The sequence below is a fragment of the Odocoileus virginianus genome, chromosome 23, assembly GCF_023699985.2.
Source record: "Odocoileus virginianus isolate 20LAN1187 ecotype Illinois chromosome 23, Ovbor_1.2, whole genome shotgun sequence".
NCBI classification, from domain to species: domain Eukaryota; kingdom Metazoa; phylum Chordata; class Mammalia; order Artiodactyla; family Cervidae; genus Odocoileus; species Odocoileus virginianus.
In genome coordinates this window covers 46,170,202-46,197,199 of record NC_069696.1, presented here as the reverse complement: position 1 = coordinate 46,197,199, position 26,998 = coordinate 46,170,202, and the positions used below count along the sequence as shown (strand labels likewise).

At 42.5% G+C, this 26,998-nt stretch overlaps 1 protein-coding gene across 1 annotated transcript in view; it reads right to left on the bottom strand.

Annotated features, from left to right (window-relative positions):
• LOC110145301 (putative tetratricopeptide repeat protein 41) overlaps nt 1-26,929 on the bottom strand; it is an 83,758-nt gene extending 56,829 nt beyond the window's left edge. The window contains 6 exon segments of the mRNA XM_070454030.1: nt 333-774; nt 3,992-4,152; nt 10,782-10,996; nt 13,086-13,266; nt 16,814-17,814; nt 26,369-26,929. Coding sequence (XP_070310131.1) covers nt 333-774; nt 3,992-4,152; nt 10,782-10,996; nt 13,086-13,266; nt 16,814-17,594 — 1,780 coding nt within the window. The 5' untranslated portion in view covers nt 17,595-17,814; nt 26,369-26,929.
• Nucleotides 26,930-26,998: the final 69 nt, after the last annotated feature.

Genomic DNA, 26,998 nt, shown 5'->3' with positions numbered 1-26,998 from the left:
CCCAGAGGGATCAGGCGGAGAGGGAGGTGGGAGGGGGGACTGGGATGGGGAATACATGTAAATCCATGGCTAATTCATTTCAATGTATGACAAAAACTACTGTAATGATGTAAAGTGGTTAGCCTCCAACTAATAAAAAAAATTAAAAAAAAAAAAAAAAGATTATTTGTTGTTTATCTGAAATTCAAATTTAACTGGGCAAACTGTATTTCTCTGACAATCCTCTCCCTCAACCTTCCTCCCTGGAGATGAAGGCAGGCGTGGCGTTGGGGGAAGGGGGATCTTTCTCCCTGTGAACTCAGACCAGGTGGTTAATACTGCTTAACGCCTACCTTCTCCTGAAGCCACAGTGTCAGAATCTGCCTTTTTGTGTTTCACAGTCCAACTATAGTCTTCAACCCAGCGTTTCAGAATCAACCCCCAGAGCTCCTGAATCGAGGCCACCCCCAAGTACTCCTTCAGGCACTGAAGCTCGTTCCGGTAGATTCTGCACTCTTGGTATTCCTTTGCCAGGATTGTGAGTTTTAAAAGACTCAGGTTTGTTTTCTTCCTCAAGCCGTATCTGCCCTGTCGGAAGGGGTCTCCATCAGAAAAAGAGAGATACTCTCGGAAGATGTGTAGCTGGGCTTCTTTGTCCACTGTGCTGACGAGCTCCACCGTCCTCACGTCAGGGCGGGCACACAGCGACTTGTAGGCCAGGCTGGAGGAGACGGTGCTCATGATAAACTTGCAGTGAGGAGACAGCGAGCCTGGCAGCCAGGAGATGTCTTTCACCTGGTGAAAAGAGTCAAAGACGGTTGAAAACTTCACAATTTTAAAACTACTTTGCTGGTGTGTGTTTTTTTTTAACTTAGAGTAGGTGGCGGAGAAAAAGGAACCCTCCTACGCTGTTCTCCACTATGGAGAATAGTATGGAGGTTCCTTAAAAATCGAAAAATAGAGCTACCGCATGATCCTGCCCCCGCCCCACTACTGAGCATATATCCAGAGAAAAACAGAATTCAAAAAGATATACACCGCCCCCCCAGTGTTCACAGCAGCACTATTTACAATAGCCAAGACTCAGAAGCAACCTAAGTGTCCATCAACAAACACAAGGATAAAGAAGATGTGGTCCATATATACTATGGAATATTAGTCAGTCATATAAAGGGTGAAAAAAGTCATCTGCAGCAACATGGATGGAACTAGAGACTGTCATACCAAGTGAAGTAAATCAGAGAGAAAAAGAAACAGCACAGGATGTCACTAATAACTGGAATCTAAAAAAGATGCAAATAAACCAATTTATAAAACAGAAACAGACAAGATATAGAAAATAACTTACAGTTACCAAGGAGAAAGGAGGGAGGGGTAAATTAGGAGTTTGGGATTAAAATACACACACTACTACATATAATATGGATAACCAACAAGGACCTACTGTATAGCACAGGGAATTATACTCAATATCTTATAACCTAAAATGGAAGAGAATGCAAAAAAGAATATACATATATATATGTATAATGGAATCACTTTGTTGTACACCTGAAACTAACACAACATTGTAAATCAACTATATTTCAATTTTTAAAATTTTTTAATAAATAGATTCAGTGGAATATAGTAAGAAAGTATAGGGTAGGGATTGGGGTTACAGTTATTAACAGTAACTTGGATAGCAAGCAATATGGTGCTACAACAACACCAATTCACACTCCATAGAACCATACTGACTGATTCACCTATCCATCAGGGATTTGATAGTACAAATGCAGACTCTGAAAAGAGGTTCCTACAAGTAAGTACTTTAGCAAAATCATAGACTCCTGAAGAATGACCTACAGTGATGGCCAGAGTGCAAATTGAACCATTCAACTGAAAAAGAAGATACTATCTTGTGCTGAAGAACTGTCGCTTTGGGTAGCAATAGGATCATAAGTTAAATGGTTTCATTTTGGAATAAAAGAAACACCTAATAAAATCTTTCTGGATTCCTTTAACAAACAGCCTTTCCCATCCCTCTTTGCCTAATAATAGCAACTCTCATATCGTGACTGCTTACTCTGAGCCAAGCACTGTGTTGAGTGTGGACCAACTGCACTGGTTACTTACATTTTTAAAATTTTCTGCATCTTACATTGTTTCCACATCTCTCCTGGAGGACTTAAGATCCAGGGAAATTGCTCCTTCCAAGGCCAGCCAGTTCCTGGGAGTGGTGGGCAGCTTGCATGAAACATACCTTCTGTGTGCAGACAAACCAACCGGTGACCACACCCCGACCCACCTTCTTATTCAACTTTCCCTCACCAAGCCAGTACTTCCTCCGCCCTAAATCATCCAAGGGTCAGGTGCCAGACAGTGAGGGAAAGCCCCTATGCCCCAAAAGTCCACTAGAATTATTCAAACTAGCAATCCGAGACTGTGTCCTCTGCCCTGCCTTGCTTCTCCCATGAAAACCCCCAAAATAATTCTGATCTGCCTTATCTACACTGATTTTTCCATATATCAAATCCCATTCCTCCAGAAAGGCCGAGGAGGAAAGTGAAGCACAGAGGGCCTAAATGCTCTATCAGATTCATTATGAGGGTAAGCAGCAGAGCCGGGATTCAGACTGAGGGTCTGGCCGCAGGGCAGGCTCCTCACCACTGCACTGATGCCTCAGAGAACCGCCTGACAGTCCCTGCTCCTGAAGAGCTCTGCCTGTGCCCCTCTTCCAGGAAGCCTTTTCCAGAGGTCAAGTGCTTTCGTTAGAGGCCTTCACAATCCTACATACTGATCCCTGCCAGCACTTGGCACAGCTGTCATTTTGTATTTATTTGTGTGATGATATTACTAGTATCTGCCATTCCCTGCTAGAATGAAAGCTCTCTTTCTTAGCAGGGACTATGTTCGTCTGTTTACAGTGCTTTCCCCATGGTAAGTGGTCAATAATTATGTGTTGGATGTACGGTGGTCTCCATGTACTGAATTAAAAAGCAGATTACAAAAAAAAAAAACAAAAAAAGCAGATTACAAAATAATATGGTATATAACTTCATTTATATAAGCATATGTATGTGTATACAGCCATCCATAGAAAAAAGAAGGTTTAACAATGGTGAGGCTGTGAGGATATTTAACGTTCTATTTTCTGCTTCTTTGTTATATGTTCTATGAGAAATACACATGAATTACATAATTTATAATTATGCATGTATAAGTTTTAGAGAAAATGCTTCACAGAGGAATGACTAATACTAAAAAGCAATGGAGGTGCCATTGATCCAGTATCACTTCAAAAGAAGAAAAACTAAAGACAGCAAATGACTGAGAGAATTTGATATATGAAAAACTCAGAATAGATAAGGGAAATCAAAATATACAACCTAAAGACTATAACAGGGCCCAATAAATGTCTGATTGAAGCATAAAACAGCGGGGCAGAACTGTGCAGCAGTAGCGGCCGGTTTCTAGAACCAGGCTTCCCACGCTTGAATTCCAAGCCCACCATCACCTTAGGACCTTCAGCAAGCTGTCTAATATCTCCAAGTCCAATCCCATTTATATAAATGGGGGTGATGATCCCAGTCTATCAAGGATTGTTGTGAGAATTCAATGCAAGTATCTCTAAAGTTTCGAGAATAGTGCCTGACTTATTGTGTCATGTAATATTTGTTTCACAAAATATTCAGAAGTAACTAGAAGCAGCATTGGCCATAACTATAGGTATGCAATAAGGGAATGGTATTATGTACATTCTAAGTTAAGCTGTTTTCCAACAAGGACCTACTGTGTAGCACATAGAACCCCACTCAGTGTGATGTGGCAGCCTGGAGGAGCGGGGGTGAGAGGAGAATGGCTACGTGTATGTGTATGGCTCAGTCCCCTCTCTGTTCACCTGGAATTATCACAACATTGTTAATCGGCTACACCCAATACAAAATAAAAAGTTCAAAAAAATAAATTAAGAGGCTCTCTTTTTATTAAATAAGAATAAAATATATATATTATTTTGAAAAGAGATTACCTTCTCTCCTGAAACCCCATAAATGCCAGCCAATTCTTCAATTCCGTCCAGTACAAGTATACATGGCTTTACATTGATGGAAGCAATGAACACTTCTACAAGAAGTGAAAAGGTCAAGATATTTGCATCTTCACTGAGAATATCAGTTTCAAGCTGGGTACCTACAACATAGAAATGTGCTCAAATTAGGTGACAATGTTTCCATTGCTGCTAAAACATGTTAATGGGTTGGGGACAGTGAGTGCAACCCACAGCTGTGTGACACACACAGGTATGTGGGATGGTGAGTGCCTGCCCAGGCACTCAGTCAGGTCTGACTCCTTGCGACCCCATGGACTGTAACCCGCCAAGGTCCTCTGTCCATGGGACTTTCCAGGCAAGAATGCTGGAGTGGGCTGCCATTCCCTTCTCCAGGGGATCTTCTCGACCCAGGGATCGAACTCGAGTATCCTGTGTCTCTTGAATTGGCAGGTGGGCTCTTTACCACTGAGCCACCTGGGAAGGCCATATGTGTGATTGGCAGCCTCAAAATATTCAACCCTAAGGGGTAACAATATTTACCACCACATGTCTCCTATATATTTTCAAGATTTTATATAAAAAATATTATGTATGATTCAAAGCGCTACTCTCATTTTCCAAAATGCAAAAATTGATCATGTTACAAAGAACTGGATGGGAAGAAAGAGAAGTTAGGCTATGTGATCTGTAAAGCTTCTTCACCCCCTTAACATCAGTTCCTGCTTAGGGGACACAGACACCACTCTGGGGGTCCAGCTGTGTGCACGCACACAGACACACACACACACACACACAATATCTCCTACCCACCACCTAGTTTCTTTGGTCCTGGCTCATTTGAAACCTAACAGAACTGATCCTAAATTACTCTGCCCTTAGCAATGGACTCCAGACCTTGGATTCTGGAAATTACTAGGGAGAACTAAGTTATGAATCAACCAAGACTAAAGGAAGTAATTTGAGAGGACCAACTTGCAGGATGTGATTAACTGACACACGAGCAGCAACCCAAAATGGTAATCACCTACCTCACACTCTAAGGGCACTCTGTGACATACAATTTCTGCCTTGCTTTTAATTTTCAAAACCAATATTTTTCAAAGAAATTAAGACCTGTTAGGATCTAGAAGTCAAGTTATGCAAAGAAACTGGACTGGATTAAGTTTCTTGGGTATATGAAGATTTAATCAATTTAAAAACCCACCTGCCAATGCGGGGGACACAGGTTCGATCCCTGATCCAGGAAGAATCCACATGCCTTGGAGCAACCATGCCCATGCACCCCAACTACCGAGGTTGTGCTCCAGGGCCTTTGAGCCACAATCCTGAGCCCCCGCGCTGCAACTGCTCAAGCCCACGTGCCTACAGCCTGTGCTCCACAACAAGAGAAGCCGCCGCAGTGAGAGGCCCACACATCGCAACCAAGTAGAGAAATCCCTGGGGCAGCAACGAAGACTCAGCACAGCCAAAAATTAATTAATTTTTAAAAGATTTACCCTATTTTGCCCAAGCAGGGAGGGTAACTGTATTACACAGAAGCATAACGATGCTAACATCAAGAAAGACCTCTTGGGGAAAAACAGTGAGATGTTGATGAAGCCCTCCGCACAGCATCTGGCACCCAGCAAGCCTTTGATAAAAGGAACTCCTTATTAGTCAGGGCTGCTGCCAGGGTCCAGAGTAATATGGTGAGGAAACCTGAAAAGAGGAAAGGCGGAGGCTCTTCTCTGACCTTCTATGAAGCCTGTCATGAGGGCGACGTCAGCTGCAGCTGCCTAGCAGGCAAGGGCACTTGGATCAGAGACTTGGCCACGAGTGGGCAGTTCTCTGCTAGATCGCTATATCCTGGCCAGCAGGGGTGGGGATGGAGAAGCAGAAATGTCAGCTTCACTCAGGAGAGTTTTAGCATCCCCACGATGGGGAGGGAGGGCAGGGCTCACAGCCCACACAGGCGCTGCATCTGCGGACAGCTGAGTTGGGTACAAGAAAATGCTCTCTGCCTGAATCTGCATGTGACCTCTCAGGCCTGGCTGTGCTCTCAGAAGTGGCTCCTCATCTGCCCACGTCCACCACCCCCAGGTGAAAGCGAGCTTCTGAGCCAAGGCAGTGATGCTAAATGATGCTGGAGCCAGCCAGCCCTGCTCATCCTGGCTTCCCCCGGGCTTCTGTGTAGCAAGCATGCGTGTTCAGTCGTGTCTGACTCTTCGCGACCCCACGGACTGTAGCCTGCCAGGCTCCCCTGTCCGTGGGACCTTCCAGGCAAGAATACTAGACTGGGTGGCCATTTCCTCCTCGAGGGGACCTTCCTGACCCAGGGATTGGACCCACATCTCCTGCACTGCAGGTGGATCCTTTACCATGGAGACACTGCAGAACAGCTGCCACCTCTCTTGCTTTCCATCCTTGCTCCCCTTAGTGTAGACAGTGAATAGGACTTTCTTGCTTCCCTCAGCTGTCCCAACTCCCTGCTTCTTTCTCTAGCTCAGTGAGGAATAACAACAAAAGCAATAACAGAAAACTGTGCCAAGGACCCATTTAAGTTCTTTACATGTATCATCTGTTAACCCTGACACAGCTTTCTGTAGGTACTATTATTCCCATCCCCATTTTAGAGATGAGAAACTGAGGCACAGATTGTTTAAGTGAACTGCCTAAGATCACACAGCTAGTAAATAGCAGAGCCAGAACTGAAAATCCGGGCAGGCCAAGTCCAGAACCACGGCCTTCCTGTTAACAAGAGAGGTGGTGCCTGACAAGTGTTCACAGGCTGTCAATGAATTTATTCTGCTTGTCAGCTTAAAGATTTGTTTGTTTGAAAGACAGCAGCTGTTTTTATTAGCCGTTTTCCATACCTAAAAAAACACTCAGGAAAATAGCAATTTATTTGGGGAATAAAATCACAATTGCATCTGTACAGTTGAGCATCTATCATCAGCCTTGCCAGAATGAACACCTTTGGACTGAGCCTGAGTGGTACCAGTCGCTTTCTCTTAGAATCAGACACACCTGCTGCTGCTGATTTTGACTTTACCCACTGAGCACACTCTGAGAAATGCAGCCACTAAAAACTCACGCCCACGAGTTCGCTTTATTTACTCACAGACACCCCTATACACACACACACGCAGAAGGAAGCTCACATATTTGTTCCTTCATCCAGAGAAGATCTACACCCATCAAAACCCACCCAGGGCCCCGATGCTCACTCAGTACCCAGAGGCTCATGTGGGTACAAGCCCCGGGTTGAGAAGGGATGAAGTCTCCAAAGCAGGAAGGGTCAGACACATACAAACATGCAAATACACAGAGGCACCTAATGATGATGATAATAACATCTAATATCTGCTGGGGCTTCGGGTTCCCTGGTAGCTCAGCCAGTGAAGAATCTGCCTGCAGAGGAGACCCAGGTTCCACCCCTGGGTTGGGAAGATCCCCTGGAGAAGGGATGGGCTCCCCACCCTCCAGTGTTCTTGAGCGCCCCTGGTGACTCAGATGGTAAAGAATCCACCTGCAGTGCGGGAGACCTGGGTTCGATCCCTGCAATGGGAAGAGCCCCTGGAGGAGGGCATGGCGAACCACTCCAGCATTCTTGCCTGGAGAATCCCCATGGACAGAGGAGCCTGGCGGGCTGCAGTCCATGGGGCCTCACAGAGTCAGACAGGCCTGAGTGACTGAGCAGAGCCCAGCACTCTACGCCAAGCGCTGTGTCAAGTGTCTGTTTCTCAGACTGTATCTTAGTTCATCCTCTCAACTACCTGTAAGACATCTTTTTTCTTCCTATCCATATTTTGCAAATGGGAAAACTGAGCCAGAGAGAGTTAAAATAACTTGCCTAGGTCTCCCGGCTAATAGAAGCCGTCCAGCTCCGCAGCTGCTCTGCAGCTGCTCCTAGAACAGAGGTGGACCCCACAGGATTGTTCTCTCTGCCCATGTAAGCCTTGCATCTTCAATGTCTCCTGGCCAAAGCAGGACTCTTGGTCACCCACGAAACCTGCTGCCCCATCAATGTCCCATTTCAGTGAGCCACCCTGACTGTCCACCTAGTCTCCCTGAGCCGCAAGCTAGGAGAATCCGTAATCTCTCCCTATCCTGCAATTCCCACATTCAACTCCTCCGTGTGCTCCCACCCTTCCCCTGGCTGCTCCCCTCCCCCGAGCGATCGCCTCTCCCACCTGGACCACTGGGATGGGCTCTGACAAGCGTCAGTGCCACTGAGCTGCTTCCCCGAACCTGTTCCTACACAGGAGACGAGTCTGAGCTTTGACAAACACCAACCAAATCATGCCAGTCCCCTGCTCAAAATCCTCCACCAGCCCCTCACTTCATACAACAGAATCTAACCCAAGATCCTATTCCACAAAACTCAAAGGGGGCCCATCCTCTATCTCATCCCGCATCGCTGGGCACACGCCCCTCGTCCCCCCCACCTCCCAAGTCTGGACACACTGCCTTCTTTCCCTTTCTGATTCACTCCACTTTGTTTCCCGCTCAGCAACCTTAGCTGTCCCTTCTGTCTGGAATGTTCTGATCTCCGCATGTCTGTGAGATCTCCCGAGAGTGCAGCAGAGATGGCAGCCTGTGCTGTCAAAGTTTATGCTCCCCCTTAAAGATGCTGGGGGTAGCTTTCCATTCCTACCCAACTCCCAGCATGGCCATGGGACCCCAGGGCGGCTGACCTCTTGCCAAAAGAATGGCAGCGGAAGTGACTCGTCTCACTACCTGGCCGAGACTTTTAAGGAAAGGTGTGCCTTTTCCACTCGATTTCCTCTTCCTCCAGCCAAAAGCAGACGACTCTGAGGCCCTAGAAGACGACATAGCCTCAAGATGGAAAGAGTCTGTGGCCCCAAACCACCACGTGGGGAAAAGCCACTCGTTCTCTAACTAGGAACCCTGAACTGAACTGTTGCATGAGCTAGAAATGGTTCAGATGGTAAAGAATCTGCCTGCAGTGCAGGAGACCTGGGTTCGATCCCTGGGTTGGGAAGATTCCTTGGAGAAGGGACTGGCAACCCACTCCAGTATTCTTGCCTGGATAATCCCATGGAGAGAGGAGCCTGGCAGGCTATAGTCCATGGAGTTACAAAGAGTCTGACAAGACTGAGTGACTAACACAAACACGAGCTAGAAATAAACCTCGAGAAGCCACTGAAATCGGCTGTATAAACAGCAGCCAGAGTCATTCCAACTAATACAGAGGCAGCCCCTGACCACTCAGCCTCAACAGCCAGCCCATCATCTCAGCACATCACTCTGCGAGGCATTCACCATTATTTGAAACATCTCTTAATTACTGGTTATCTGCCTTTCTCAACAGAACATTAGACCGATGGGAGTCATGACCTTATTTGCCAGACTCAGTGCTATGTCCCCAGAACCCAAACCAATGACAGGCACAGAACAGGCAACCAATAAATACTTTGTAATGAATGAGTGAGTAAACATGCTTAGTAGAGAGATGGGAGGAGCAATAGCTGAAAACAAAGAACTATGGCAGCCTCTTAATGAAAGTAAAAGAGGAGAGTGAAAAAGTTGGTTTAAAGCTCAACATTCAGAAAACTAATGGCATCCGGTCCCATCACTTCACGGCAAATAGATGGGGAAACAATGGAAACAGTGGCAGACTTTTTGGGGGAGGGCTCCAAAATCACTGCAGATGGTGACTGCAGCCATGAAATTAAAAGCCGCTTACTTCTTGGAAGGAAAATTATGACCAACCTAGACAGCATATTAAAAAGCAGAGACATTACTTTGCCAACAAAGGTCCGTCTAGTCAAGGCTATGGTTTTTCCAGCAGTCATGTATGGATGTGAGAGTTGGACTATAAAGAAAGTTGAGCGCCGAGGAATTGATGCTTTTGAACTGTGGTGTTGGAGAAGACTCCTGATAGCCCCTTGGACTGCAAGGACATCCAACCAGTCCATCCTAAAGGAAATCAGTCCTGAATATTCATTGGAAGGACTGATGTTGAAGCTGAAACTCTAATACTTTGGCCACCTGATGTGAAGAACTGACTCATTTGAAAAGGGAGGAGAAAGGGATGCTGGGAAAGGGAGAAGGGGACAACAGCGGATGAGATGGTTGGATGACATCACGGATTCAATGGACATGAGGTTGAGTAAACTCTGGGAGTTGGTGATGGGCAGGGAGGCCTGGTGTGCTGCAAAGAGTCAGACACAACTAAGAGACTGAACTGAACTGAACTGAACCTGAGCAATAGCTGAGAGGCAATCCTGCGTTGGAGCCCTTGCAACTGTTCCCATTGACTGGAATGTTCTGAGATAATCTGCCTGGCTCCCTCTTTCAAGTATTTATTCAAATGTCCCTTTTTTCAGTGAAGCTTTCCCAGACGATACCTTTGAAGTCCTGAAATCCTTACACATACACACTGCCTACTTTCTTTCTCTGATTTATTTTTCTTCATAGAACTTAACCACCTCTAAACATTCTATATTTTCTAGTCATTAACTCTTTGTCCCCTTCGCTCTCCAATAACAGGAAAACCCCATGAGGCTACCGTATTCTGTCCATTTTTTTCATGGTTGTATCCCCACTGGCGTATAAGGCACTCAGTTCACATTTGGGGAAGGAAAGAAGAAAGAAAGGAAGAAAAGAAACAATTCTAAGAGCAGAAGAGGTGTGTGGATACATAGGCAAGACAATATAAGGGTTTAGATTGGAACAAGAGAAAAATAGCCTCATGGGCAGAAGACAGGAAGATCACTTTTAAAGAAAATTTTTCTGAATGAATTTCAAAGTCTGATTCCATTACCATAGTGTTTGTACTGCAATTCTGTGATGAAGTAATGGATCACGGACATGATGTCACTGCTTTCACAAGTGCTTCCCACGAAGTGAGGGATCAGCAACATGTTCGGGTATTTCTCCTTGAAATAGTTCACCCAGTTGGCGAGCAGAGTAGACTTGCCACAACCACGTTCTCCAGACAACAGCAAAATAGACTTGTAAGCTGGAAGAGGACTTATTCTGAAAGACAAACGGGGGAAATGCAGTCAAGAATAACTACCAAAAAAGAGGGAGGGAGGGAAATTTTTCCTGCATACATCTGTCTCTGAGAGGTATGAAATTCTCGTCTCTCTGGGAGGGATTAATGAGGGAGGGAATATACGTATACATATTGCTTGTGTATTCAGTCGTGTCCGACTCTTTGCAACTCCATGGACTGTAGCCCACCAGGCTCCTCTGTCCATGGGATTTCCCAGGCAAGAATACTGGAGTGGGTTGCCATTTCTTTCTCCAGGGATATATACATATAGCTGATTCATTTCATTTACAGCAGAAATTAACACAACATTGTAAAGCAATTATAGTCCAATCTTTTAAAAGTTAGAAGAAATTCCAGTCTCTCCACTGTGAATTCACTTGCTTCCAAACAGGTCATTCTCTCTCTGGGTTCGGCTCTGTCCTATATAAAATTAGGAGAGTGGAAAGATGGTAACTTTGGAAAGCTCCTCCAATTACCATAGACTCTAGGGTTGTCCAACATGAACCTGGGGTTACGTCAAGGGCCCAACCTGCCCAAAGATCCCGGAAGGGAGACTTTGCACCATCAGGAGAGAGAATAAAAAATCAAAACACTCATACACCAAGGATTCCCATAATCCTGATGACCATGACATTCGAAATGCAACAAAATGACTGCAGTTTTCAGTGACTCAGTGAGCAGTAACCAGCTGCTCCATAGGGGTGTCCTGGCTTGTAATAATGAATAAATATGACTTCTCTGAACTGGCATGAGCACAATATAACTTGTCTCGTTGCAGAGTCTTAGCCACTGGACCACCAGGGAAGTCCCCCAAGCACCATGTTGTTTTAATCAAATAAACTGTCTTCCTCTTGGTATGGGTTCCCAGAACCATAAGAATGTTGGGAGCCCTGCAGGTCATAGTGGGTGCTGAGACTGGGGCAGAGACGGTGAAGCACAGCCCTGAGCCACTGTGGGTTTATCTCAAATCCTGAAACCCTCACAGAATAAATTATACCTGTGGTAAGAACTGGAGGATGAGGATAGAAGAAATAAAACAGTCCAAGGAATCTCCCTATTTCTAGGGTTGAAACTGGGAAGGACACCACAGACAACCCCAGCTCTTTCTTCATGCCCTAGCCTCTTCATGCCTGTGGGTGGTGAAGAGAATACGTCACCACCCAGAAAAGGAAAAGATATGGGGGTCTGAATGAAGAGGACACTGAAAAAAAGTGAAGGAGTGCAAACTTTGGGTCAAGTGAAGTGAAAGTCGCTCAGTCGTGTCCGACTCTTTGTGACCCTACGGACTATACAGTCCATGGAATTCTCCAGGCCAGAATACTGAAATGGGTAGCCTTTCCCTTCCAGGGGATCTTCCCAACCCAAGGACCGAACCCAGGTCTCCCGCATTGCAGGCAGATTCTTAACCAGCTAAGCCACAAGGGAAGCCCAAGAATACTGGAGTGGTTAGCCTGTCCCTGCTCCAGGGGATCTTCCCTTCCAAGGAATCAAACCAGGGTCTCCTGCATTGCAGGTGGATTCTTTGTCTGAATGAAGAGGACACTGAAAAAAGTGAAGGAGCGCAAACTTTGGGTAAGATAACTCAATTCCTTACACACAAACACAAAGCCATGGCCCATAGTCAGCCATTAATAAGTGTTGGCTGAATATCTTAATGTAATTAATAATGAGCTGATGATGTATGTGGAAGTTCTTTGTAAATTATGCAATACTGTAAAGATGCATTATTCATGTTTCCTAATCCAACTTTTTCTCCTTAAAATCATTTCATCATTGTCAGGAATGACTTAGACAAACTTTGGACTATGGGGTTAAAACAGAAGGCGAGCTCTCTGTCCTCCGGGGTTTATAATCTTCTTGAGGAGACTGGAAGAAAGAAACTGAAACAGTCAGGAAAATTCAGCAGTTGCAGAGTGAGTTCTGACGAGGGGATTCTAAGCCGGGGGTGGCTTTTAGGAAGCCTGTCTTGCAGGCAGGGGTAGGAAGGGGGAGGGAAGGAAGGTATTCCAAACTGCAGGAGTCTATTCACTAAAGTCCGACTGCTTTGCTTGGGATTTCTTGACATCGTACCTGAGAACAGAGTCTAAGCTGGAGCCTGCTGCAGGACTGTTAAAATCAGATTCCATATCCTTTAAGGCAAATCTTTCCAAGATTTCAAAGATCCTGCTAGACTCCTTGGAAATAACAAACACTTCCTTGCATTTCTCAGTGAACTCTTCATGATAGAAACGTTCAAAGTTGTGCTTAAAGTCTTTAGAGACAAAAAGATATATTTAGAGACAAAAAGATATAGAGACAAAAAGATATAATGTCTTAGATTTGTAGTTTAGCATTTTCCATTTCACATGGTTATTATGAATGCCCAGGGAAGTGTTCTGTGTCCCTACCACCATCTTTCTATGTTGGCATAATATTTCATAACCCACTCTACATTGTAAAGCAAGGAAGCTACAGGCAAGCAATTTAACCTTCTTAATGCTACTTGTATCTGAAATCCTACTTAGGATTCCAAGTTATTTCATGACCTCACAATGAACAGGGCAAAAGAAAAAAAAAAACTGGATTTGCTACATATATCCTCTTATATTTTTAGATTGTTAGCTAAGTATAAGTTACCTAATTCAATCTCATAGCATATGTGTTTCTATACAGGGCAATGGTTGGGGGAGAAAGTGGGGTGTATTTTTAGGATAAGATGCCCTAATACAATGATAACCATGAGTACAGTTTCAACTCTGCCATTGGGCAAGTCCCTTAAACTCTCAGGTAAAATAAGTGGCAGCCAGACAACTGGATCTCTGAGATTCCTTCTAGCTTCAATTTACTGTGTTTCTAAACTCATTGTTAAAGTCAAGGTGTTTTGGACTTCCAAAATGTCCCCCCATCTCTAGAGATACCTACATCTCCCAGAGTTTGGGAGGGGGTTGTTTTTTAAATGATGTGACGCAGGAGAAAGAACATCTCAGGTTTAACCTCGTAAGGTCTCAAGATATCTTATATTTCCAGAGTTAACTGGGCTGCCCTCTGGCTCAGGTTAGGGCCAGAACAGACCTAGAGGACCAACAGTTTGGCCAAGGTCAGCTCTAAATTTCAAGATCTTAGACAGAATTGGAGATGATCCCACAACCTAATGGGTCTCTTTAGCTCACCATGAACCTCACTCATCAGTCTCAGGTAACTCCAAGGACCTCAGAAGTGCTTCTAAAAGTCAAGCGTGTGAACTGATAGCTCAACATTGCCTTATGATAACTACTGGCTACCCAAATGGCCTATTTTTACCCCAACTATGAGATTTTGGAACTATGTGGGTGATTAAAGGGTATTGAAGATCCAAAAGAAAAATAATTTTGCCTTTTTTTTTTTTAAAGATTTTTTAAAATAATTCATCCATTCTGTACCTTCTACTGCAGACATATAGTCCATATATTACATATTCAAAACTAAAGTCTAAAACAAGCTAATCTTTCAATAGTACTCAACATCAAAGACTAATGAGAAAACTATAGAGAAACAATTTGCCTCTCACCCAAATAAATACACAGAAAGGTTTGATTTTTGAACATTTTAGTAAACATTAACTGACGGATGTAGTTCACACTGAGACTAGTCAAAAAATATTATTAATTATACTTCAGGCTTTAGTAAAATATATACTATATTCTCCCAGGACTCATTTTTTTTATGATTCATCCCTATTACCACAATATATGTCAGGCACTGTTTTCAGGGGCTTAGCATATGTTATTACTCTCAAGGTGATTATTGCTAACCAGAAATCAGAAGAAGAAACCTAGGCTTACCAATATTATGTCATTTTCCCAAGGTCACACAGATAAAAACTGAAAAATTTTGGATCTGAGAACATGTCTGTCTTTGGACATTCTAAAACTCCAAGGCTGTAGTGAATACTCAAGATATTTTGGCACTGCTCAACACCCTACTGAGCCACAGACTATCATTTCGAGTCCCACCTTGTCTCAACTCTCAGCTCATGTTAATGTAGCAAGTCTGACTCCCTGCACCTTCAGAGGTGGCATAGGACCCAGGATTAGCCAAATCAGAGCATCATATCACATCAATCACAATACCAGTGATTGAGTCAGATACAAGCATATAGTCCAAATCCCACTAATCAGGAACAGAAAGACTTAACAGTAGGACTTTGAGTCATTTACTACTGGACTTGAACCTGGAGCTGCTACAGCCATCTTCCCTCCATAACGGAGAAACCAAAGAACTGAGGCAGCATGAGGACGGCAGAGCCGTCAGAGAAACAGTGAGAACCAAGGGCCTGGGATCCTCCTGTGAGCAAGCGGATGCACCTCGAGCTGAACACAGACGTATCCCTAGGCTTCAAGTTATATAAATTAACAAATTCTCTTTCTCTTGAAGCCAGTGTAAGTCATTTGCAACCCAGAGTGATTTTCTAGGACCCCAAAATGATTTGGTTTGTAGGTGGAGTCTAGTTTGACCAGCACAGGTGGGATTTCACATCTCACCCCCAACAACAAATGTGAATGACTTTAGGTGGGTCAACTCCCTCCTATTCAACTGACCACAGATCCGCTCCCTATCACATTACAAGCACTCTGCCTGCCTGGTCCCTAAAGCATCTGAGAATGCACCACCCTCATTCCGCATTCCCACACTACTTGGGCCCTTACAACGGTAATTCATAATCTTTTTTGTGTCATTAAACCTTTTTGATCCAAGACAATGTCTTCCTTTGAGCGAAAATTTCCTACGCACCCCCAAACACACATATGCATTAAAACATTCTATTTTTCATATAATTTTAGGGCATCGCAGATCCCTCTCCCAAAGTCTATCTAGGTGAAGAATCTCCACCCTATTCTGATGTTGGTCTTCCCTTTTTAATCTGTACATGTCTATAAGACACTACTTTCAAAATAACTATAATCATTTCAATATGATGTCAGGCAGTGCTTTTCAAACTTTGATGTACATGCAACTCACCTGTCATCTTTATTAAAATGCAAATTCTGATTCAACAGACCCAGAATGCATTTCTAGCAAGTTCAGAGGTGATGCTGAGACTACCAGTCCACGGATTACTGACTTTCTGAGTAGTAAGGGTGAAAGCAAAAGAGCATTGTTTTGAAGTCAAAAGGGCCTGGGTTCATATCCTAGAAGGATCCCTCACTGGTGAAGTGACATTAGGTAACTCACTTAATTGCTACACAGCTTTCATTGGTTCATCTGTAAAACAGCAATTACAGCATCCACCTTGCAGGTCTAAATCTTAAAGATTAAAAGTGGTAACATGCAAAAATCATTTGACAATAACAGTTCTCTTCCCTTTAGATTAGGTTGTCTCAACCTTGGTACTGTTGATATTTGGAATTGGAAAATTCTTTATTATGAGGGGGAGTTCTGTGCACTGGAGGATGTGTAACAGTGACCGCGATCTCCACCTGGTAGATACCAGTAGTACACTCCCAACTGTGACACCAAAAGTCTTCAGATGTAGCCAGAAGTCCCTTGGGGGTAAAATCAGCCCTGGTCTAGAACCTCTGCTCTGGATCTACACATTAGCTGCCAAATATTTCAGGTCTTTCCCGAGCTCCTTGACTCCCTAAATCGTCTTCCATGACCTATTATTTACTCTTATTCTCAGTTTCAAAAATCTTCACATGAAGTGAATGTTACGGGAATATGCTAACAATTTTAAGTGCATAAATAACATTTTCAACCATTTTAAAATTTATTTCACAAGGAAGACACACAAAACACATGAACCTATGACAATAGACTTAGGTATCTCCATATTTACTAACCTGTATTTTCCGTCATTACAGTGGCTGGGCAAAGCTTCTCTATCACGACCAACCAGTCCTTGAGAATCAGCTCACCCAACTCGTGGAGATCTTTATACAACCTGACAGGGAGCCCTTTGCTAATAATCTTGGCCTTAAGCATTCCGATCTTTAATTTCTCCTCATCATCAGTCAGACAACCCGAAGACAGCATCTCCTCCTTTTCTTCATCCCAAGTCTTCAGTGGCATGGCTCCCCTCCTAAAGTAAAAATACTGAAATTGAGACTCATTCAGAAATGCTGCTTGGATGACCTCTAGCTCCATCAGACTGCAGGTGGGATACTCCAGAACCCAAGGATAACCGTTTTTTGCAGCAACATAGAGATTCTGTTCCACTCTGGATAAACTTGACAAGTCAGTTGCCTTGGAGAACATGACAGGTGAGTAGTTATGGAGAAATTCCCCGTATGTCTGACCCAGCAAGCAGATGAAAAAAGGAAAGCAGCTGTTCACATAGTCAAGACAGAGCTTCAGGTGTTGCGACTGGAGACAAAAATGCTGTCTAAAGAGATTGGAGAGTGAGGGTTCTTGGGCCTCCAACACTGACCATCTCAGGTCCACAGCTTTGAAATACGTGCCCCGGGAATTGCAGAGTTCATTCAGCTGAGGGAAGATGTAGCTTGCCAAAAAGTCTCTCTCTTCTTCAAAATCACCCAGAGTCGAGCAGATGTAAGGCTGAATGGGTTTCTGTGGCTTTAAAAGGAATTGGGCAGACCTGTCTTCACTCTCATTTGACTTCATTTCACTTTGCTCAGAGATGAAATAACCCTTAAAATAGAACAATTTTTGTTCTGGTGCAGCCACCGACCTCCTCTGCTTCTATGACGTTCTCCTAATAATGTTTGCTATAAACAGATTGAAATCTTTCCCCAGAATGTCTTCTTCTTATAGATACTATAACATGAGTGATGGCAAACAATGCACAGATCAGACTCGAAAAACAATCGAGTTTAAGTCAGGACTGAAAAAGAAAAAAAAATTCTTTTTAGGATTCCAGGAAGTTCACTGATCCTCTGTTTCCCCACAGCTTTTGCTAAAGAGCTGAGATCCACAGGTGGTAAGTGGGCACTGAATACAGTTCTCCCTGTTTTCCTCAGCACTCCCCATCCTACCTTTCCAGCGTTCCTTTGGCCACCTGCTCCTTTTGCCCCTGTTAATTTGGATCTATGCAAGGGGACTTGCTAAAGAGTGTGAAAAGGAAGGCAAATGCAGAAAAGGAGCCTAGCATACCTAGCAACAGAATAAGCCAAGACCCATGACTGTGACCAGAAGCAAGAATGAAAACTGTTATGAAGTTGAGGTCAGGAAAGAAGAATAAATCAAAATAGCAATATAATAAGGCCCAAGAGCAATAATGCACCCGGCAACTGACAGGCAAGGAAGTCTGGATCTAAGAACTTCATGGAGTACTGTGATTATTTCTATCTCAAGTTGTGCGGGCTCTCACGACATTCCATTCACCTACATGCATTGGAAATTCAATTCCACTGAGCTAATGGAAAAATACACACCCTCCAACAATGAGGTAGATATGCTTGCATCTTGCTCAGAAGCAAAAGATTCAATGAAAAGTACCTAGTTTTATGAGCTTTTTCTTGATGCAACTCATTTCCTTACCAAATGTTGCTTCACTGTTTATGTTCATTGCTTTCAACTATGGAGAAACATACCGTTTTATCATGAATAGGGCAATTCTCCATCAAGACCACCTGACAAGGATATAATAATGCATTACCTTTTGAAAAGTGTTAACCCTTTTGCATTTAACTGTAACAACAATCACACAATAGATAATATTACCACTCTACTTCACTGATGAAGAAACAAAAGTTCAGACAGGATAAGCAACATATCCAAAGTCACTTGGCTAGTAAGTGAAGAGCCAGGATCTAAACACAAGTCAGCCTGACTCCAGGACACATACATTACACTGCCTCCATATTATATGGATAAGACTCTAGGTCTTTTTTTTTTTTTTTAAGACTCTAGGTCTTGAAGATACCATAAATCAATGGGTAGAAAACACCTACACAATAAATGATACTGTAATAAGTAGATGACAACTTGAAACAGTTAATCTCACACAAACAAAATCTAAAAGATAACTGAAGCGGCATCATGAGCACTTTATTAAAAGACTTTCTGCCTGCCATGTAGGAGGCTAGAATTAGATTATCAGCACTTGAAAATATCCACCTTTTCCTATTTCCAAGTGATCAGGGGTAATTTACATCTTGGTCTCTACCAGGTCCCAAACACCCAGCATAAGGACTGGCTCAGAGTAGGTGACAGGTGAATATTTGTTGAACAAAAGAATTTAGTATAATTTTTAAATGAAAAGAAAACATAATTAAATATTAATCAAACTGGGAAAAGATTTCCAAAACTTTTAAGCTATAGAAGAAATTACAAAAGATGTACAAATAATAACCACATTTTTAAAAGACCCAAAGGCAAACAATGGACTGTAAAAAATATTTGCCACAAATAAATTTATCTTTATTCTAAGAAAAATACTGACATCCTAGTAGATATACAAGCAAAAGATACAAATAAGTTTTAAAAAATACAAGAATATATATAAAAGCATATTTAACCCTCCTAGAATTCAAAGAAATTTAAAAGTACTCAATGATACAGACATTTGAAAGTATAGCTATCTAAACCATGGGGTCGCAAAGAGCTGGACACAGCTTAGTGACTGAACAACAATAACAATCTAAATATTGGTGAAATTTATACCTTATGTATACCTATGGAATTGTAAACTGGTAACTCTGGAAAGCTATTAGAAGGTATGTTTGCAAAGTAAATAGCAATATACTTCAAAATGTATTACTACTTTCTGGGAATCACTCCAAGGAGCTAATCAAAATAGTGAAAAACTATAACTATTAGGTGTTCATTGCATTGTTTATGATAGAAAAAAATAGAAAAAGAAAGGAAGCAAACTAAATGATCTTCCAAACGACATAACTAAGAGGGTAAAAGTACAGTCACTGATGGCAAGCAATATATATATATATATATATATATTAAAAAGAAAGTTACTGGGCTTCTGCTTCCAGCCATGATAAATAACAGGGACATGACTTACCTACCCCTCTTCAAAAAATTAGAAATCTGGACAAAATACATGAATTGCTATTTTCGGATATTATACATCAGGCAGTACAAAGTGTGTGATCCTAGAGAGAAGTAAACTAGGAGTGATCATCATAAAAAGCAGACTTCACAACAAGTGTCACTAGTGATAGAAAGTGACATTACATAATGACAAAGTAGTCCACGAAGAAAGCATAATAATCCTAAGTGTGCACGCACCTAACAACAGAGTTCCAAAACACACAAAGCAAAACTGGTAGAAATGACAGGAGAAATAGACAAACTCATAATACAAGTTAGAGATTTTAAAACTCGTCTCTTAAGTAAAATCGATAGTTTAAGTAGTCAGATAATCAGCAAAGATGTAGAAGATCTAAAACACTATCAAGCAAATTGGTTTTGAACATTTCACCCAAAAGCAGAATACAGATTCTTCTCGCATGCACATAGAACAATCACCAAAATGAACCAGCTTCTAGGCCAAAGTTCAGCAAACTACAGCCTAAAGGCTAAGGCCTACCTGTTCCCTGTTTTATAAAGAACATTTTACCGAAATTCAGCCACTTTCACTTACAGTGAGTATTTAATATTACAAGAGCAGAGCTGAGTAGTCATGATAGAGATTATTTGGCCCACAAAGCCTGAAATATTTTCTATCTGGCCTTTTAAGTAATAGGTTTGCTAAAGTCCATCCTAGGTCATAAACCAATACTCTTAACAAATCTGAAAGAACTAAAATCATATAAATTCTGTTCTCTAACCCCAATGGAATTAAATTTGAAATTGATGACAGAAAGATACCTGAAAAATTGACAAATTTTGGAAATTAAATAATACATTTCTAAATAACTCATGAGTCAAAGAAAAAAGCCAAAAAAAAAAAAAAACCACACACACACAGCGACTGGTGACAGAAAATAAACCATTAGTTGCCTGGTGGAGGGTGGGGAGAAAATAACTGGGAAGGGAACTCTTTACAGCACCTGGAATGTTTTCTATCATAATCAAACTGGTAGTTAGGTGTAGACATTCATCTAAACTTACCAACTGACCACTTAAAATGGGCGCATTTTATATAAATTAGACCAAAAATAGAGCTGATTCCTTAAAAGTCTGAGAACTAGGACTTCCCTGGTGGTCCAGCAGCTAAGACTTCATCTTTCCAGTGCAGGTGGCCCAAGTTTGATTCCTGGTCAGGGAACTAAGATCCCTGTGGTATGGCCAAGTAGTAATATTAATAATAACTCCACAACTGCTAATAAAGAACCTTCCAAGTTTTTGTAGAAATAGAGGATTAATGGCGACAGGAGTGGGGAGGTGGACAGAAGTAGAAGAAGTTATCTTGGAGTGGAAAGATAAAAGTAGGATATGATTTTTTTAATTTTACTTTAAAACAATGTAAACAAAAAAATTAACTACAAACTTTTCATTATTACTATAAAGTGCAAAACCCTTATCACATGTCACAGATAGATAGTAGCCATAAAAACAATGCCTTAAAAACCAAACGTGCTGCTCGATTTAAAAAGGATGACCAATAATGCCTACTGTGGAGCACAGGGAACCCTGTGCTACCTGGCGGGCAGTGTGGGTGGGGAGTCTAGGGGAGAATGGACACATGTGTATGTATGACCGAGTCCCTTTGAGGTCCATTTGAAACTGTCACATCATTGTTAATTGGTTACACCCCAATACAAAATAAAAAAGTTAAAAAAAATTTAAATAGCAAACAGCATTGAATAAATTCTATTAGATACATTCCTCTTTTTATGGAAAAGGTAGACTAATGTGTGCTTATTAGAGAGCTATTTAAGACAAACTTGGACAAAGCTGACTTTCTCTTGGCATAATCAGGAAGACTAAAACAGAACTGAAAGAGCCCAACAACTGCACCAGAGAACCAAAGCTATTTAGTATCCGTCCCTCGCCCACTTGATAGCAGCAAGTGGCATTAGAGTGGCACCTTCCACACTGTTGGGGATACACAGAGGTTGAGTGTGGGCTCTGGAGTGACATAAACTCCCCCACGATCTCACTCTGATGGTAGCTCTTTCAGCTGAGTCTGAAAACAATGACCAAATCCGATATAGCAGGATTAAATGAGGCTCTGCATAACAGGCACCTAATAAACATTTTTTTTTTAATTTGTTTTAACACGCAAAGATGAACTTATTAAGAAAGCACATTCCCTAGTAAGGGCTGAGGACTCCTGTTCCAGGGCCCTAGATAAACATTACTGCCCTGGGTGTCCTGTTGATCCTGAGGCCTAGTGTCTAGCTTTTCCTTCCACTCTATGAACTGCTTCACCATCACTTCAATAAATTCCCTGTTCTTATTTCCAAAAAGAAATGAAGAGACAAAGAGGGAGGGAGAGAGGTAATGGAGGAAGGAAGGAAGGAACAGCCTTCCCAACAGATTTCTTAAGCAAATTATCACTGTTTAGTTTGCATTTTAGAATCTGCAAGGTATATATAAAGTCCTCAATCAATGTTTGCTATTCCTGCTGCTGTTGTCAGTGTTAACATTACCTCTATAGCAAATGTTTGACTTCAAATTTGGTGATAAAGTAGCCTCAAAGTAGTATCGCTCTATTTATCACTGCAATTTAGAACTAGAAGTTATGAGACTATTTACAAACTGGTGAAAATTCCCTCTGCTTTTTTTTCCCAGAAATTTCTCTTAATATGCTTAGGCTTAGAAATTTCTATATATAAATAACATGCCCCCACCCCCACCCTTCATGGTCACAGCATCTAACTTTGGTAATTTTAGTTTGACAGCCCCAAGCTGTACTTTTTCTTTTTTAAAGCTTTTTATTCTTAAAACATAATTTGGTGGGAATGTAAACTGGCACAGCTTTCCTAGAGTGTAATTTATCAGTATCAAAACCCTTTAAACACAACTCATTTATTTTTATCAATTTTTATTTTTTTATTATCATTTCAATTTTAAGAATTTATTCTATTTGTCTATAAGGATTTAATTTCAATTTAATTTTTCTCACTAAGTTGTGGCAGACTCTTTGTGACCCCTTTAAAAATGGATGCTCAATCTTAGTTAAGGAGGCCTCCCCCATTCCTGCCATGTACCCACAGCCTTTCTTATTTTCTCCTAAGCTGGATTTCTTTTTTATATGGTATAAGATAGGAGTCAACTTTATTTTTCTTTACATGGATAATCAGTCAAGGTCAGCATCATTTATAAAACAAACCATCATTTCTCCTCTAAACTGAAATATCTCTTTTATCATGTATTAAGTTGAAACAATCTATCTCTGGATTCTCTCTTCACCTACATTGTTCTGTTTGTCTATTCAAACATGTAGTAGATACTGTATCATCCTTTTTCATTGTGCAGCATCTGAATCCCCTTCCTATTTGGGGGGAAATCCCCACTTCTGGCTCTTGCCCCCCGCCCCCTTTCATGAGCCCATTACTCACCAAAGAAGCTGAAGATGCCAGCTAGAATCTTTCTCAGCTTCTCTTGCAGCTAGGGTATGGTAACAGCCAGCTTCTAACATGGCCCCAGTGATTTCTGACTCCTGGTATTCACCTCTTCATGTAATCGCCTCTCTCACTAAGTAGAGTTAGTTGAAATGACGGTGTGTGATTTCTGAGGTTGGTTATGAGTTATCACAGCTCCTGCCCTGTTTCTGATGTGGACCACTCACTCTGGGGAAAGCCAGCTACCATACTGTGAGCTCACTCAAGTAGCCCAAGGGAGAGGTCCAAGCAGTGAGGAACTGACAACTCTGGTAAATATCCATGTGAGTGAGTCATCACAGAGCAGGTTCTCCAGCCCCAGCCAAGCCTTTGATGTCAGCAGCAGATGTTGACATCCTGACTGCAGCTTCATGAGAGACCCAGAATCAGGACTACCAAGCTAAGCACTCCAACATTCCCCACTATGGATACTGTGCAAGATAGTACATGCTTATTTCTTTAACCTACAGTTTTGGGGTAATTTGCTACACGGCAATAATATCCTATAGGGTGTGGCACCAGACTCAACTTCTCCATTCGTTTTATATTCTTCAATAAGATTTTACAGTTTTCTTCATGTTGGAGCTATGTCTTTCAAGTTTATTCCTAAGTATTTTATGGTTTTGGTCTCTAATATGAATGAAGGTGTTAGAATTTCCATTTCTGTGTTTTCTGCAAGATTATGGTAAGTCTATTGATGCTTATATATTTGTTATAGTCAATGATTTTTTCCCCCTAGCTAGAGCCTGTTGAATTTTCAGATAGGCAATCATTTCACCAGTGAGAAGGAATTTTACAGTGAAAGTCCACAACTGTTCTAAATTAATGTTGACTATGGTGCTCCTCTGTCCATGGGATTCTCCAGGCAAGAATACTAGAGTGGGCTGCCATCCCGACCTAGGAATTGAACCCAGGTCTCCCGCATTGCAGGCAGATGTTTTACCGACTGAACTAGGCAGGAAGCCCCACTTCATTTTTTTGTCTCAGACACTTTTACACAGTGTGGGACAATGCTGACAACTGGGGCATCTCTGTCTGGTTCCTGCTTCCTACTGAAATGGGTTTTAGTGTTCTTTGTTTTGGGTTTTTTGTTGTTGTTCTTTAATAGTTGCTATTAGGGTTTTTTGGATTCAGGTATAATTTACATATGACAAAATTCACTCTTTTCAAAGTTTACAGTTTGATGAGTTCCAACCACCACAAAAATCAAGATCAAGAGCATTTTCATCATCACATCTCAAAATTCCCTCACATTCTTTTGCATTCTCTTATATCTTTGCTTCAGTTTAAATAAGACGCATGCACTGATGATGTTAACATTTCTTCCAGTTCTGCAGAGACCACATCTATATTGCTCTCCCTTATACTGCCAGCACTTTGCATAATCCTAGGCACATACCAGGTTTCCAACACTGCTGAATTAATAAATGAAAGAGTGAACCAAGAAATTCACCCTGGAGCTCAGCTCCACACGTCAGTGCCCTCAGATGCCAACTGCTATCCTGTCGTCATCTCCCTAGTCTGCATTCTCCCTGACTCAGCACTAGACGACCCCTGCAACCAGGTGAGCCATCCATTGTTCCTAATGACACCCCTATGTGTGTCTGGTTTTTCTCTCCCAAGCTCAATCACAAAGGAAGGTGCTATCTAGTGGAGTTAACTGTGCTCAAGAAAAAGCTTAACAGCAACAGTAACAATAACAAAGACAACAATGGTAGCCTTTCCAGTAGCATTCGTGGACACTGTCAAAAGGGAAAAACTAAAATTAGGAAGGAAAGGACCCAGATCCAAAGGTCATGAGCTTAATAAGAATCTGAAGTGTAAGTTCTGGAGAAGTTAGGCCAAGATAGGACCTGAGGATCAATCATGGGTCAAGTGGCCAAAGAGGTGGAGACCACAGGGGAGAAACAGAGGCTGGAAACAGGGTCAGCTGCCCATCCCTTGGACAGGGTGCACAGCCGTGAATCACGTCTTAAAGGGACAGACTTGAGCCTGACAACAACCAACCATATTTCTCCGTCAGTCTGTCCTGTGTTCTGCCTGTCTTGCGCAGTCATCGTTTGCAGAACCCTGTGCCCACAAGCAATGCATCTATTTTGGAGGGCCCATCTCACTCTCAGTTTCCTCCAGGTGCAGCACAAGTGACCCACCACTGACCAGTTAAGATGGAGTTTGCAATTTCAGAACTGGTTGCTTACTTGTTCAGAACTACAGAAATGTTATGAAATGCAGAAAAGTCAAGGCACTCATCTTTTTCTAAAAACAAAAAATAAACAAGAGTTGAAACACACAAAAACGCAAATATTGAGATTTCTGAATGTAATTCCTATCCTAGTACACCCTTAAAAAAAAAAAAAGACGCAAGCACAGAAGCACGACCAAAGCTCTGTAAGCTAAACTTTTCTTACTAACAACAAAGACAGGTAATTTAGGCAGATGTAAATGAAGCACCACCACAATGGGTAAGTGCTGACCACAGATTTAAGACCGGCAAACCTAAATAGGGGAAGTTATAAATAAATACGATAGCCTGTCATTGAAAACGTGCCTTCAGGAATTCGGATGATTACCTGAAAACAAATTTGAAGTTCAATTACCCTGTAGGAAGCAGTAAGGAAGGCAGTGTTTTCGTCAGAAACTGGGGTGCGAGTCAGGGTGGGGGTTATGTACAGACTAGGTTAAAGAGACAGAAAAAAATGTTTTCCAGGGCGCAAGCTTAGGGTGAGGGACTTCCCTCACACGAAAGACACCTGGTCTTTCTGTACTTCCACGAAGTGACAAAGCTGTCATCTGCACCTCTCTCATCTGCAGCCCCACAGGTTTTGCTTTCAAAGATCTGCAGGTGTATCCTCCTGCACGTCAAACTGAAAGCATTTCTTCCTTTTGTGTTAGACTGGACTTTACTACCATGCTCTCCACCTGACTTACAGCAGGGACTCTGGGACCACCGGGTCACCGCCTTTGAACTTCATGAGGGAGTCGGGGCATCAAAATTGCTCGCAATTTCCCTCAAGGGAAGGTGAAGGGAGTCCCGCTACTCTCTTCTGGAAATCGAATCTGGAGGCCTGGGATTCCTGCCGTGAAAGGAGCGGACGCAACAGGGATTCCGGCTGCCCAAGTGACGCAGGGGAAGGCAGATTCGGAAAAGGCTAGCGAATGAGGCCAGGCTGGGGCCAGACTCAGAGAGACCGCCCCCCAGAACACGGGGGTCTCGGCCAAGGCCTTGGGGGCTTTCTAGGCCCGCTTCTAAAGGATGTACACTGGAGAGTCTGGAATACGTACAGACCTCTACGGCAATGGGAACGAGGGGTAAATTCCAAAACACCCGGCGGAGAGCAAAGACACGCTGGGAAGACATGCAAAAGGAAGAGCCAAACTACGCAGCTGATCAAAGACTACGATTCCCAGCATGCGCTACGGAGTTTCCTCTTTAGTACGTTGCATGCTGGGAACTGTAGTTCAACATCACTCGCATCGAAAAGCGCTTCGGGGGATTTTCCACCTCTCACGTGTGTCTCTTTACCGAGAAGCACTGCCAAATAGAAAGGTGACTGCGAA